The sequence below is a fragment of the Tinamus guttatus genome, unplaced genomic scaffold (assembly GCF_059628265.1).
Source record: "Tinamus guttatus ecotype Peru unplaced genomic scaffold, ASM5962826v1 Tinamus_guttatus_pri_ptg000314l, whole genome shotgun sequence".
Classification (NCBI taxonomy): domain Eukaryota; kingdom Metazoa; phylum Chordata; class Aves; order Tinamiformes; family Tinamidae; genus Tinamus; species Tinamus guttatus.
This window is the reverse complement of record NW_028288848.1, coordinates 9,691,529-9,704,855: the sequence shown is the minus strand read 5'-3', so window position 1 is coordinate 9,704,855 and position 13,327 is coordinate 9,691,529. Positions and strand designations below refer to the sequence as shown.

General features: G+C 44.2%; 1 protein-coding gene across 1 annotated transcript; it reads right to left on the bottom strand.

Annotated features, from left to right (window-relative positions):
* Positions 1-1,622: 1,622 nt before the first annotated feature.
* Positions 1,623-9,190, bottom strand: ANKRD1 (ankyrin repeat domain 1). Its single transcript, XM_088528902.1, has 9 exons — positions 9,161-9,190; positions 7,618-7,791; positions 5,660-5,797; positions 5,446-5,553; positions 4,660-4,758; positions 3,471-3,569; positions 3,234-3,332; positions 2,997-3,095; positions 1,623-1,733 (listed from the first exon to the last, which is right to left on the bottom strand). Exons 1-9 carry the CDS (start codon positions 9,188-9,190, stop codon positions 1,623-1,625), a joined length of 957 nt encoding a protein of 318 aa, XP_088385028.1.
* Positions 9,191-13,327: the final 4,137 nt, after the last annotated feature.

The following is a 13,327-nucleotide window of genomic DNA, read 5'->3' as shown; positions in this document are numbered from 1 at the left end:
GGTGGAGTGTAATATGTATACAGTAATTTAATTTCTGGACTTGTCTCCTAAATGAGGTTCTAGCAAAATAGACACATTTCAGCTTCTGCTCTATTTGGTGCAGTTATCTCCATAACGTGTTATCTTGCCTGGGCCAGAGGATAACCTACCTTGAGCAGAAGAGGAATTGTTTAGTAACTAATAGTGGAGAGAGGCTTTTGAAATCTGGACATCCTACTTGCTGCTTGCTTGACTTTGGTTTTAAAATTTACAGTCTACGTATTTGCCCTTTAAGCAGATAAACTACATCGGGAATTGAGCGAAATGTTTCTTTTGCCCTGGTTCCCTGAAGCATTTTGCTGTTCAGGCCCCTCTGTGCCTGCGCAAGTGAGCAGGCTCCGTGGGAAGGCAGTGAGGTTGCCAGGGCTGGGGCCGTGTCTGTGTCCTGCAAGGTGTGTTCCCGGTGCCCGAGGAGCTGCAGAAACAAGTGGTGAGGTGGGAGCAAGTGGAGATATCTCTTGGCTGGGACAGCTGGAGCTCTCTTCATGTGTGCCACCCTCTAAGTGCTAATTTGCTGAGAAACCAAGGCTTTAAATCAAGCTCAGTAATAAAACTGTAACTTTCAGTTTTACTAGCTACCCAAGTACTGACTCTCTGCTTTTGTACGTGTGTTTCCGTTTACTAAAAAGTAAGGAGAGGCATTTGTCTAACGGTGCCGGGGGAGTAGCTCAAGGACTAGCAGCTCAAAGCAGCTGAGAAATTTTCTGAAGGTGCTGTGCATCTTAAAGACGTCAAGACAAGAACCTTAAGGAAGGGCAGAGCTTCCCTGTACAGGCGCCGCGCTGTGTAGCACACTCCAGCAAGTACAAAGAGACACTTGTTTATTTAAACTGAAGTAGATCAGTACAAAATGTACAGAAAAAGCCGTACAAATTTACAAATATACATCATCTGTTTTTGCATTCTTCGGTTATCAGGCTTCACAACAGACCAGCTTTAGGAACTTCATGTTCTGATCCCATCTTCTCTCGCCTTCATAACATTGCATTTGAATGTGACTGTCCAAAATTAGTGTAAGGACCTCTGTCCTTGAGCGCTTTATCACAGGACTGGTAAACCATCTGCAAACCTCTTTACTCAACTGCGTCTTTAAATCCACTTGGCATCTTAGTACACCTTCCTCCATTGCTATCTGATCTCATCCACATACTGCCACTCATTTAAAACTTTAATAGTGAGAATTCAGCAGAGACAAGGCAGCAGTTACAGGTATGGGCTATTTAGAGCTATGGGAAGACGGGAGGGAAGTTACTAATGTAGTTGAAAATATTGCCATCTAAGGCAAAAAGGATGTAATTTGCTGACAAAGATTATATTAGTTAAAACTGTAAAAAAATTAATAATAATCTCATTAAAATGACATTTTAAATAAATAAATAAATAATAGGAATAAATAAAGCCATTTTAAATGGAATTTTAACACTCAACCTGCATTTTTAAATAATTTCTGTGCATCTTTGTTTTGCTGTTTTTCAATGAAGGCATCTCAAATTGTCTGGAACCATAAATATCTTCAGTAAAAATACCATTTCTTCATGGTTGGTAAGAAGCATTTAAAAGCAGCAGAAAGCAGTCTTCTATCTTCAAAACTTGTTTAGCTGTGTGCTTTTGTAGGAATTGTCTTTCAGGTTGTTGAATATCTCTTTGGTGCCATTCTGCCACTGAAGCACGAGATCCATGGGGGTTTTCCCTTCCTGGTTGAAGGGGCAGAGGAAGCGAGATTTAGTTTCAGCCAGTGAACACGGACTCCTTTACTCGTTCCTAAATATTTGCCCAGCGCATCTGCCCCAGGTGAGACCATTTCACATGCCCATGGTCACAGAGCCTCCTATGTGAGCTCGGCGTCCTGCTCTGCAGCTGTAGTGCTTGTCCTGCTCAGAGTGGTGATGAAATTTCCCTGTCTCTCTGTGTGTCTAAGCCATATTGCTAGCACGTACCCTCAGTAGCAGAGCCTCTGTGTGTTTATGCTGATCCAATCTGAACTGGCTAGGCGCATGTTTAGATGAAATCTCAGTAAACCACTTGTCCATGTAATTGAGAAGTCAGGTAAGACTTTGTACTGGTCTAATTAGGTAGCTTATGAATCACATGTAAATTAAGCAGGAGCAACTTTCATGTGCAGATAAAGCCTGAGAGCAGGTCCTAGGTCTTTTGGGCTGTGTCTTTCATAGTTTCACGTTTGTGTCCCAAATACACCTCAAGCTATTGCTAGGAGCACCCTCACATTAGAGAGTTTGAGCAGTGAGTTGAGAGAGCATAAAGGCTAATAGTGGCTACTTTCTTCCTTGCCTGCTTCAGTTTTTATGCCAGTCAGTGTTTTCTGTGAATAAGTAAATGTTACGGTCAGTCCCATGGATGTTTTGATTGGATTTGGGGTGACAGGGACTGAAAGCTGTTTGTTTTTTGCAGGTAGTGGCTGCAGCTGCTGTGAGTGAAGTGGTCATGAGCAGTGTCAGGTGCTGAGCTTCTTAAATTGAAACCCTGCTGATGCAGGTGATTCATTGCCCAACAATCAGACTAATGGTTAACCAGGCATCTAGCCCGTACAGCTTGGACTTGCTATCGGCCATGGGCTTGCTGGTGTAGCAGAAGGGAGTTTTCTGTGGCAAGTGAAGATCTTGGTTGTCTTAGAAGTGGTTGAAGCCCAGTGGTCACTCAGGGGGTAAGCATCTGTGTTTACAGCTTTTAAAGTCTTACATGTGCAATTAAATTAGTACAATGTGATATTTTAAGTTACAGACAGTTTAGGTTTTAGGACAGGTACTGTTTTGCTGCTTCTGGCTGCCCTCCCTAGGCTATGCTTTCTCTCTCTGTCATCTCCGCTTTAATTTAGTCAGAAGCGGTCTCAGGAAGCTGCTTTGCAATAGTCTCTCCTGGTCTTAAGGGCTATGATACCGCTCTTCAGGGAAACTCTTTCCAAAACAGTTTCCTTTCCAGGATACTGTGCTGTTACTTACGTGGTTCTTTATGGTCAGGTCCGCTCCGTAAAGAATCAGAAGTCTCACCATTTTGTAGCGGTTCAGCCTCACAGCGTCGTGCATTGGAGTGTCTCCCTCCTAGAGGGCGAGACACGAGCCCGGTCAGCGCAGCCCTCGGGCACCGCGCGGCCCAGCCGCGAGCTTGGGGCGCGCTCAGCTGTGAAGACGTGTCAGCTTGGTGCCACTTTGGAGCTGCCACGTGTTGTTCGTACTCACTCTGTCCCTGGCATTGAGGTCCGCCTCGCAGGCGATGAGGTGCTCCCCGCACTCGTACTGCCCCGTCCGCACGGCCACGTGCAGAGGGGTGCTGAGCAGCTGCGGAGCGGGAGGCAAGAGAGGGCGCTCAGCGGCACGGCAGGGGAAGGGCAAACCGCCACCAAACCCAGCAGTTTCAAGTCAGGGTCGGCTCCTCGTCTGCGGCTCAAGAAGCTACTGAATACCAAAGGGACCTACCTTGTCTCTGGCGTTTCTGTTTATTCCCTTGTCCAGCAGGAATTTCAGGACATCCAGGTTGCCACCCCGGCATGCCCAGTGCAGGGCGGTGGATTCAAGCTGCACCAGGAAAAACAAGTGAAAGGTAATTTAATTCATCCTTAAAAAAAAGAACAAACGTAACAATTCTGATTGTGTCTCTAAATGTACACAAAATCATTTTCAGGCAATTTAGCCTGAAGTACTTTACTGTGACCTTTGAGTTGTTTCTAGTAACAGCTTTTCTTATTTTGCCCTAATTTCTTTATACTGCCAGTTTCTCGCTTGTCACAGTCACTGCATATTGCTCTTAAAGACAGAGAGTCATGGCTGTGAGAAAGGGTGATTTTTGTGTGGAATCTGTGAACTAGGAAGTCATCTTTGGTATGCCAAAGCCAGGGATGATTTTTATGGCTGATATGTCCTATTTTATATCTGTTGTTTTCATCTGATGCCTTTTGGATTCCAAAGCACAAAGAAGATGACAATGAAGGGAAAGAACAGTTCTCTTTTTCAACTCTGAGGCTCCCAGTATTTGACTTTTCTCCCCTAAGTTCTGCTGCAAAGGGTGGAATTCGCCTTGCAGATCCTGCTCTGCTCATCATTCCTCGTGTTTCTCACGCCAGCCCCAAGCACTGTAGGGTTAAGCAGCCAGGAATGAGGCTGGCTGCTTCCAAGTGGGTGCAGTAAAGGGGCAAAATGCAGGGAGTGGGGAAGCAGGGAAACAGCTGCAGAAGCTGTTCACGTTCAGCTGCCGCCTCGGCTGCATTCCAGCAGACTGGAAGTCTCTCCTGAGTGGGGTGCTGAAATCCTGACAGAGAACGTGTACGTTGTGCCGAGCCCCGATGACAGCAAGGGACAGCGCTGCCTCCGCCGCTGCTGGCGCACGGAAGCGGCAGCCTGACCCCAGCGCTCTTATCCGCCCTGGGCCTCCAGGCAGTGTCCAGGCTGATACGCTCCTCCGCTTCCCGTGTGATCCCACAGCCGTTTTGGGAAAGCGAGGCAGACGCCCCCTCTTGAAACCTCTTCTCAACAGTGTTATCTTAAGGCTAAACATACCAGACATTTTAGGTAGCAGCAGCCTTTTGACATTCTTCACTGTTACGTGTGCTTTTAGGCAGAGTTAGGAAATAAACGAATTTTTGAAAGAAATGTAAGTGGATGTGCATACCATATCTTGCAGTTCGAGTTGGGCTCCAGCTTCCACTAACTTTTTTACCACCTCTAGATGTCCTTCAGAGCATGCCCGGTGCAATGCTGTGCGCTTGTACTGTCAATTAAAAAAGTGCAAAATCAGATATTAAATGTGGCTCCAAAAGACCTCTTTAAATCTTTTCTCACTGCCTACCTGGGATGATGGCAAACACACATATATTATGCTGATTCATTTTCCAGAGCTAATACTTTTGAGACCTGAAATCTGCTAAATTTAAATAGCACTCTAATAGTAGAGTGCTGCCTACCCGGCATTTTAAATGGCATGAGGAATGTTGCAGTATGACAGAGAAATTTTAAAATGGTGCCTGTTGTGTTCCTCCATGCAACAAACTGTGCTGCATTTTGCCAATGCAGCCTGTGCATTACGGGGCACAGCATCTCTGCTGCATGCCCTTTTGGAGTTCTGCAGAAAAAAAAAAATCCTTGTGGGTCCATCTGTAGCACTGAAAAACCACTGTTACAGGAAGCAGGGTCTCCCAGTCCCCAACCTCTTTCTTTTAAATATAAAGGTTCTTTAGTGATAACATTACTCTGAAGGACCCTAGTAGCCTCTTTATTACTGGAAAATGTAGTGCATCAAACTCCTGATGTTTACTTTCTTACACTTCACTCCCCTCCTGCCCCCTTTTCTTTGACTCAAAAGTGTGGAAGCTACAAAACTTTGTGGTAAAAGTTATTTTTGCTCTCTCAAATAATCCCTCTTCTACATCAGGCTTTGAAGTAAAAGTAAATATTGTACCTCATCGCAGACGTCTGGATCCCCTTTGTCTGACAAGTATTTCTCGATTACTGGCAACTTGTTCTCCAGTGCAGCCCTAAAGAAGGTAGGAATATCCACTGGTCCTGTCTGCTGGAGAGAAATACGCAGGACGTAAATGCATGTGGCAGCTCTACAGTAGTGTGAAACCCCACCGGCCCTGTCACAGAAGAGGGCACTTCATAAAACGACTTACGATAACTTCTGGCTCGGGTTCCTTTAAAACGGGCACTTTCACTTTCTTGCATTTTTTCTTCTTCCTCAGCTGAATAATTTTTTCAAGATCTTCCAAGTTTTCAAGTTTTGGCCTCTCCTGTAATTTTTTCTTCTTGAGCTGAAACAGAGCAGGGGAGGCAGCAAGTAGAGCAGCAGGTAAGCACGTCTCCCTTTCAGGGTGGTAGGACAGGGCTTGCTATTCTTCAGCTGAGTTCCACTAGGTTAAGCCTAGATGAACTTTGAATTAAGATGCTGATTTAACAGCTGGGGCTAATTAAGCATTATAATATGTTACTAAGGACATATGGAAATCTACCCCATCTTTAGTTTTCCATATATTATTGTCCCCTTTTCGAAATACTGTCTCTCTTCAGATGTGTGTTATTGGATAACATATTTTTTCTGGTCATATCAGGAGCTGGAGCAGCACCACAGTCCCTTCTGGCTCAACAATTTGAGAAATCTTGTGATCAATTTATGAGGGCAGTTTTAATGGTTCCTACCAAGCTTCCACTTTTAGGCTGTAGTCTGCCTGATTATTTAATTCTCTTTGATGAAAAAAGTACAATTAAGTGAATTTGAAAGTTTATACTGGTTTTTAGCATTTCGTTTGGAAAGTGTTACACTTTGGGAAGCTACAAAGATCATCTCCAATGTCCTTGAGAGGGCAGGTTGGTAAATGTTAAAGACTTCTTCAAGCCTGCTTGTAAAAAGCATGACTGCAGGAAGTCAGTATGGGTCACTGCTAACATCAAGGTGCTAACATCTGTGTTGCCTGATTTAAGGGCCAAGATCTCAAATGCCATGAGCTGTCCTTGAGTCTATGACTTTAGAAGGGTGACTTGCAGAACAAGGAATGACTCAGGATGAAAACAAGTGATAAATTTTCTCATGGTGTCTTTAAGGGTAAATATACTGGTGAAATGATGCCATAAGGATATTTCTTTATACTGAATTTTTGTTCAAGTCATTTTCACCTCCCTGTTTTTACTGTCCTCTGCATTAAGATCATTGAGTTAATGTAAAACATTCTGTTGGCTTGGTGGGCTTTTGGTCAACTGCCAATTCCAGCAATTTCCAGAACTGTTAGGACATTTTTGTTTTGTTTTTAACAGAGAATTAGAAAATTCTCTAGCAAGTAATGATCTCCAAACTGAAGGTGAGGATCAGTAGTTGTATTTATTTTACTTAATATTTTTGAGGCTCACCTTTTCACCCTTCATTTTCAGACTGAAGCCTTATTTCCCCTGCTAGTTAATCCTTTTCGTTCTCATATTGCTTTGGGTTCTGAGACCAGCTGGTTTTTAATTCACCAAAGGATGTAAAATGTTACATATACTTTATCTTGGGGAAAATGAATCAGTTTGGGTGATATGGGAGGAATTGTCATGCTACAGAAACACAAAATGATGCTTTTTTGTAGACCAGTATCATTTTTCTCTTTTCCCAAGGTGCTAGCAAGCACACTGATGGATTTTCATAAAAGTAATTTTTTTTATGGTAGGGAAGGCTTCTGGCTTCAGAAATGCACTTCTACATCCCCAGTGGAAAGCAAAGCAGTGCCAGTTTGAGAGCTCTCCTGGGCTTGGTAGGCCCGGGGGAGCCCCCAAGCTTGCTGTCTTGGGGGCCGCCAGCAGCGGTGCCTCTGGAGGTGTCTTGGCCGTTACTGACAGCGAGAGAGAGCCCGTGGGGACGTTGTGGAGAGGGACCTTCCTGGGGAGCCGTGGTGCAGCCTGGAGCCAACCGTGTGGGAGCCAGCAGCTCCCGCCTCCCACAGGCCGCAGGCCCTGGCGCATGTGGCAGCGATCTCCCGGGGCTTGGGTTATGCAGCTCTCGGGGCCCTTATCTCTCATTTAGGAGGAGACAAGACTCCTCGGGCTGCTGAACCAAGTGTGCACAAGACATCAAAAACAACGAGCGCCAACCCTAGGAGCTTACCTCTGCCTCTAGCTTCTTCTCCTTCTCATAGGCCAGTTCTCCTCGGGTCAGCTCAGAAACTGTCCTTAGATCCTCCTGCTTCTCTAATCTTACAGCAGCTTCGTACTCTCCATTTTTGAAGTCCTCAGGGAGGAAACTGCCAGTCTCTTTATCATCAGTTTTCTTCCCCGTCACCTGCAGAAGCAAATGGGGTATGATACAAGCAGCAGTTTCATGACTGAAGCGGCCGCCTCCTGGGACGGCGGGTTACCTGGAGCTAACTGCACGTCACTTCGCTAGGTGTCCCGCTCCCAGAACGTGTGGTAGAACGCAAAGATCGCGCAGCCCGTGCCTGGGTTAACTGCGCGTGAGCGCACGGAGCAGTTTCACTTGCAGGGAGCCCCTCCGCCACCACAGAGCAACACCCCGTTGGCATCTCAGGGTTTGCATCACGGCCTGTGGCTGTCAAAGGCTCTGGTGGGAAGAGCTGCCCTGAGCAAGCAGAGAGGAGAGGCCACTCGCCTTGGGACTTTGCACTTAGAGTGAAATACGGAGCAACAAAATCAGGTTGCTGAGAAAATTTCAAGGCTGATCTTACTCTTGCTGTAAACACCAAACTCTCCATTTATAGTACTTAGCAAGATAGTAGCATAAAGTGGTTCCTGTGCACAAACTGTAGGATGCTTGGTTGTTTTGCTGGCAGTTTTGAATAATTTTTGGAAATATATTCGATTAAGTGTGTTCAAAAAGATCACATGTTAAGCTTAGTGGAGGCTGTGGCAAGTTTTGAGAGTGGTTTAATAAATTCACGTGACCTAGACTGACTTTTCATTCAATCATCCTTATGAAAATTTGTTTCTCAGAGTTTAACACTAGAGAACCTGGCAGGGCCTTGCTGAAGAATTGAAGGCAGGCTTAAATAGCTAGGTTTTATGGCAGTTTCATTTTAACTTATTCATCTGGAAGGACAAAGACTTTCCTTAAAATATTCCAGTGTTGTAGTGCCCCTTTCTACTGGGCAAATCAATAATACTTTGTCTGAACTCTACAATGGGGTGCCCATCCCCCGTGATTTGATTTAGATGTTATTTTTCAAAGGTCTATTATACCGTGAAAATCAGAGAGCACAGGAGCTGTTAGTAAATCATGATGCTGGTTTAAAAGTGGAAATAAAGAAGTTTGGTTTCCCTGTGTTGATACCTCTCTTAATCCCTTACTGGGCTGGAATTACTTTGTGTGAATAGCTCTTAAAAAGGAATCAAGCACAAAAGAAAATGCACAGCTAAGTTTGGGTTAGTCTGGTGAAATACCTGGTGATGCCAAACCCTCACAGCTATGTAGTGGTATCAATGATGAGTCCCCTTCGCAGGGGAGGTTAAAACAAGAACATTTTAGCATAACGTATAAGATATACAGCTTTTATACCTAGAGCACAGCACTGATGGTCACACTCTAAATCCCCTCAATGATCCCCACAGGTTGTCCCTTTCTGACTGGTACAACAACAGGCTAGAAGGAAAAGTAATGATGCATAAATGCATAAATGAGAGAAGATTGGACCTACCAGCTCTTCGACCTTCATCATCATCATCATGTTTGCCAGCGGTCGAGGCTGTGCTCCTGTGAGGACGAAGCTCCCGAGGGCTCAAGCAAGCTCTGCAGGGGCCGCCACGCTAGCTTTGCTTATATATCTTCGGGAGAGCTTCGCTTGAATGAGATAATCTTCCAACCTGGGAATCCAAGTATGCCGCTGGGCCCTGCCAGCGAGGAGGCAGGTTCGCGCGCATTCCAGACATGTTAACGAGCCAGATCTGGTGTCGCGGGGGGGCCGGTCCAGCCTCCCCGGCTCCCCGCCCCGTGTGTGAATCGGAACGAAATGTGAGCCGTGCCGGGCTCCTTCGCGATGACCGCACGGCTCAGCCACGCCAGCCACGCCGCGGCCACGGTGCCCACTAGGACAGCTGTCTGTTCACACAGCCCTGCAATAACCACCCTTTTTTATTTATTTTTTTTAACTGACTTTCAGCTGACTGGAATACCCAGGAAAGGGTGATTTGCTTATGGACAATACCTTTAGTATCTAAATTTCCCGGTAAGTGGATGATGACCCTTGATGTTTTTTTGGGAAGCGGTTCTTCTCATTGCTGTTTATTCTTGGATGGTAAACAGTTTTAGGGGAAAGGGTTTTTCTCATCGTGATGGCACTCTCCTATATTTGTTGGAAGGAATTCTCTGAAGGGATTACTGAGGCAGAATGATGTCTCCGGTGCTAAAAGGGCCTATGACATGCTAAGTTACAATCAGTGAAAGATCTTAAAACAGCAAGCTTTGCATTTTTCTGGGACATTGTCAGTAATTATAAGCAGAATAATAAATAAAGCCCATTATGCTTTATTTTTTTGCCTAAGAAAATATTGCCTAAGAAAACAAAAATTTTTGTGTGTGTTTTCTTAGACAATGTTTTCCTTTGGAACATGGGAGAATAGGAGCACAGATATGATCTGTTTGTTTCTGATGGTGAGACTGAACAGAGACAGATACACACAAATGTGCGATTAGTTTTGAGCAAAAAGGAGTTTTGAGTCCTGGGATTAGAGGGGCAAGCTTTCCTTGTGCTGCAAATCAAAGGAGCCTGGGAGCAGGCTAATGAATGCCAGCAAAATACAATTTTATAAATGGAAGACCCACTAATCCCTGCATCCAAGAGGGTGGATAAATGCCAGGAAAATCAGTTGTGTCGCTCTCCAGTGCAACACAGTGCTCTCCAGTGTGTTAAGCTTCTGTGTGGTGAAGTATAAGGCCTCAGGCATTTGAGTCACCTGGTTGAAATCAATGCAACTACTCAGGTGCTTGAAGTACAGTACAACATGCACTTATTACTTCACCAAATCAAGTCCTAAATATCTGGGGGGATTGTTTATATCATTAGCATCATTAAAGATATGCTGTGTTCCTGATACTGACCTTTCAAGGTGTCTCTACTCTTCTGATATACCAGTAATTTGAGTACATCCAAACTTGTCTTCTAGACCTCATCATACCTATGCCCTCCCTTTCCCTGAAATGAAGCTGGACATCAGGTGGTTCCTTTACTACTTAGAATATGTATGACATTACAGGGTGAGCCCTAGAGCTAAAATAGAGTATGTGGCAGCAAGAGAACCTTTCAGAACATTTTTTTTTCTAAACCTAAGTACAGCCAGCATGTCGGTCCCCCCACGGTGGTATGTCCTCAATCACACTTCAGGGTTTTTTTCACAGTTTTGACTCCTGCTGGATGTGGTTATGGTAAAAGGCTCAGCTTGGCTTTTTCTTATTTACAAGTGTGCTGTAACAGGTGATTTCAGACTGTTTCACTCTGTGGCTCCTCTCTTATCTGGGAGGTTGTCTTGACACCCACACTCCTTATAGCAAAGCTGCAAAGACCACTTCTCATTTCGGGGAAGCTGGTTACAGCAGAGGACTGATGTGGGAAGGGAAGTGTAGGGCTGGCTAGCAGTTTGCTTTAGAAACAAAACTGTTGAAGAAGCTGCTAACGATCTCGGGCCTCATTATGTTTTAAACTTATTTTAACCTTACTTGTCCCTTTTTATGCCTTTTCTTTTTCCTGGAGGCAGGGGGCTTTATTATTATTATCATTATTATTATCTTTTAAACAGACAGACATATAAAAACGACTTCAGCAAAACCTAACCTAGAAGGTTTAAGCAGAGAGCGCTTTTTCTGCAAGTGATTCATAAATCAAGCCCACACTAGCTTTGCAGTAGACCTCAGTGCTCCGGGGGGAAGCACAAGCCTGGGGTTTCTGTGGTACAGTATCCTCAAAGTGCTACCAAGCAAAACAGCCACACTCAACAGCTATACCTAAAGCATCCAGGCCCTGATGACTATAGAGAATAACAAGAAATAAAAAAGATTCTTCCCTAGTAATACTGAGTACACTGAGGGGCAGCACACAAACTTCCTTTAACCAAGGGCTGAAATCCAAGTTGTCTAATGGGCAAGTGCTTTTGCGCTAAATGCTATCTAAGCCAAGGCAACCTTACCAAAATCAGTCAAAATATACACATTCAGCTTAGCTAAGACTCTAACTCAGATGATTATCACTATTGCTTAGTCTTGAAGGCAGGAATAGTATAATGAGCTTGCAACCTTGTGCTGGACTGTAACAACCTGATCACCTTTCAACAAGTGACTTCTCGTATCTCTGTTAAGTCCGTAACAGCAGACGGTCAGTGGGAGATGTGTAGTGGGAATCTGAAGGAGGGTGGCCAGTCTGCTAAAGGGTAAGGGCAGAGCAAAGGTCTGGGTATTGTCACCGGAAAACTTGTCAGACAGGAGCAGGAGCCCAACAGGCTCAGCATGACGGAGAGAAAACTGCAGGGTACATCCCGTTCCCTCCTGTCGGGGCTGAAGCTGTTTGAATAGTGCGGAGTCTTTTAATTTTATAAGAAGCTAATGGTAGAGTGGAGGTATTACGTTTGGTACAAGCAGGCCTGCTGCCTCCTGTGAAGTGTATTACCAGCATATTTTCAATGCTGTCATTGCCATACTTGGCTATCTTACATTTTCCAGAACACTGCCCTTGGCTCTGTCCTTGCCTTCCAGTGTGGTGCCCTTTGCGATGCCTTTGTGCCTGGCTGTCTCTGTCTGTCTCCTGCTGCTAAATAAGTGAAGGTGTGAAAAAATCAGTTGCTGAGAAGTGATTATGCACTTGAGAGGGTATTAATCCAGCAAACTATGTTCCATGCATGTGCAGTCTGGGGTAATTACCCACCTAAGGTACACTGAAGAAGCAGTAACCCATAGCTTATTCCTCCCGGATTTGGGAGCTCTCTTGTTTATTCCTTTGTGCATATGAGCACCCTGTGTACCTTATGTACAGGCACACACAACAGCAGGCAATCAGAGCACATTGCAGGAGCTGTATTTTTGTCTATTACTTTAACCGTTTTTTTTTTTCCTCCCCTAAAAGGCAGGAAGCACTTTTATTTGCCTAACAGATAAACCACTAGATATTTATTGTCACAAAGCAGCTGTATTAGCTAAATATGACACAAATTATGTCACTCATGCCCTAACTTGTTCAACACATTGATATCTGTCTGTGTGTAGTTCTTTTTTAAAACAAACAGGGAAGTATTACATAATCTTCTTAAAACAGCCCAGAGACTTCAGGACTTCATTTGTTGTTGTTGTTTTTGTTTGTTTGTTTGTTTTGTAAAAGCTGCTAAACACATTGTCTCTTTATGGGGAAAAAAAAAGTTTCACCTAAGAATGTCAAGTCAGTGTTAACTGCAAAATTAGAATATAAGAAATTATTTAATTAACAGCAGGATGTGGCTATACATTCCATTGGTTCAGATCATCTATTATAACAGATGACTGCTCTTATAACTGAAGTCTCATAGTCTGGCAGGTTTCTGGTCTGGACAGAACAGTCGTCCTGTGTCAAAACCCAAAATAGCAATGAGTTGATAGTTGCATCACCTACTGTAAGACTTAAAAAAAAAAAAAAAAAAAAAACCCTGCATGAATGACATTAGTATATTAGGATTTTTACATGATAGAAAGAAAGCAGTAATTTATATTAAAAAACAATGGATTTAAATGCACCACAGGCCTTGAGTTTTATCATGATGGCATTCTTGTGATGCATGTGAATCTGACTGCTGGTGCATTTGGCTGGCAGTGAGGGTGAGTCCAGCTACACTCCAGGTAAGATGTGTGT

What these genes read in the sequence shown, in the direction of transcription:
- ANKRD1 (XM_088528902.1), bottom strand. Translation starts at nt 9,190, where the DNA reads ATGATGATGATGATGAAGGTCGAAGAGCTG. An exon ending in AACTCGAACTGCAAGATATG is followed by an intron (nt 3,570 to 4,659) that starts GTATGCACATCC and finishes TTCCTGGTGCAG; the next exon opens with CTTGAATCCACCGCCCTGCA. An exon ending in ACCTGACCATAAAGAACCAC is followed by an intron (nt 1,734 to 2,996) that starts GTAAGTAACAGC and finishes CCCTTCAACCAG; the next exon opens with GAAGGGAAAACCCCCATGGA.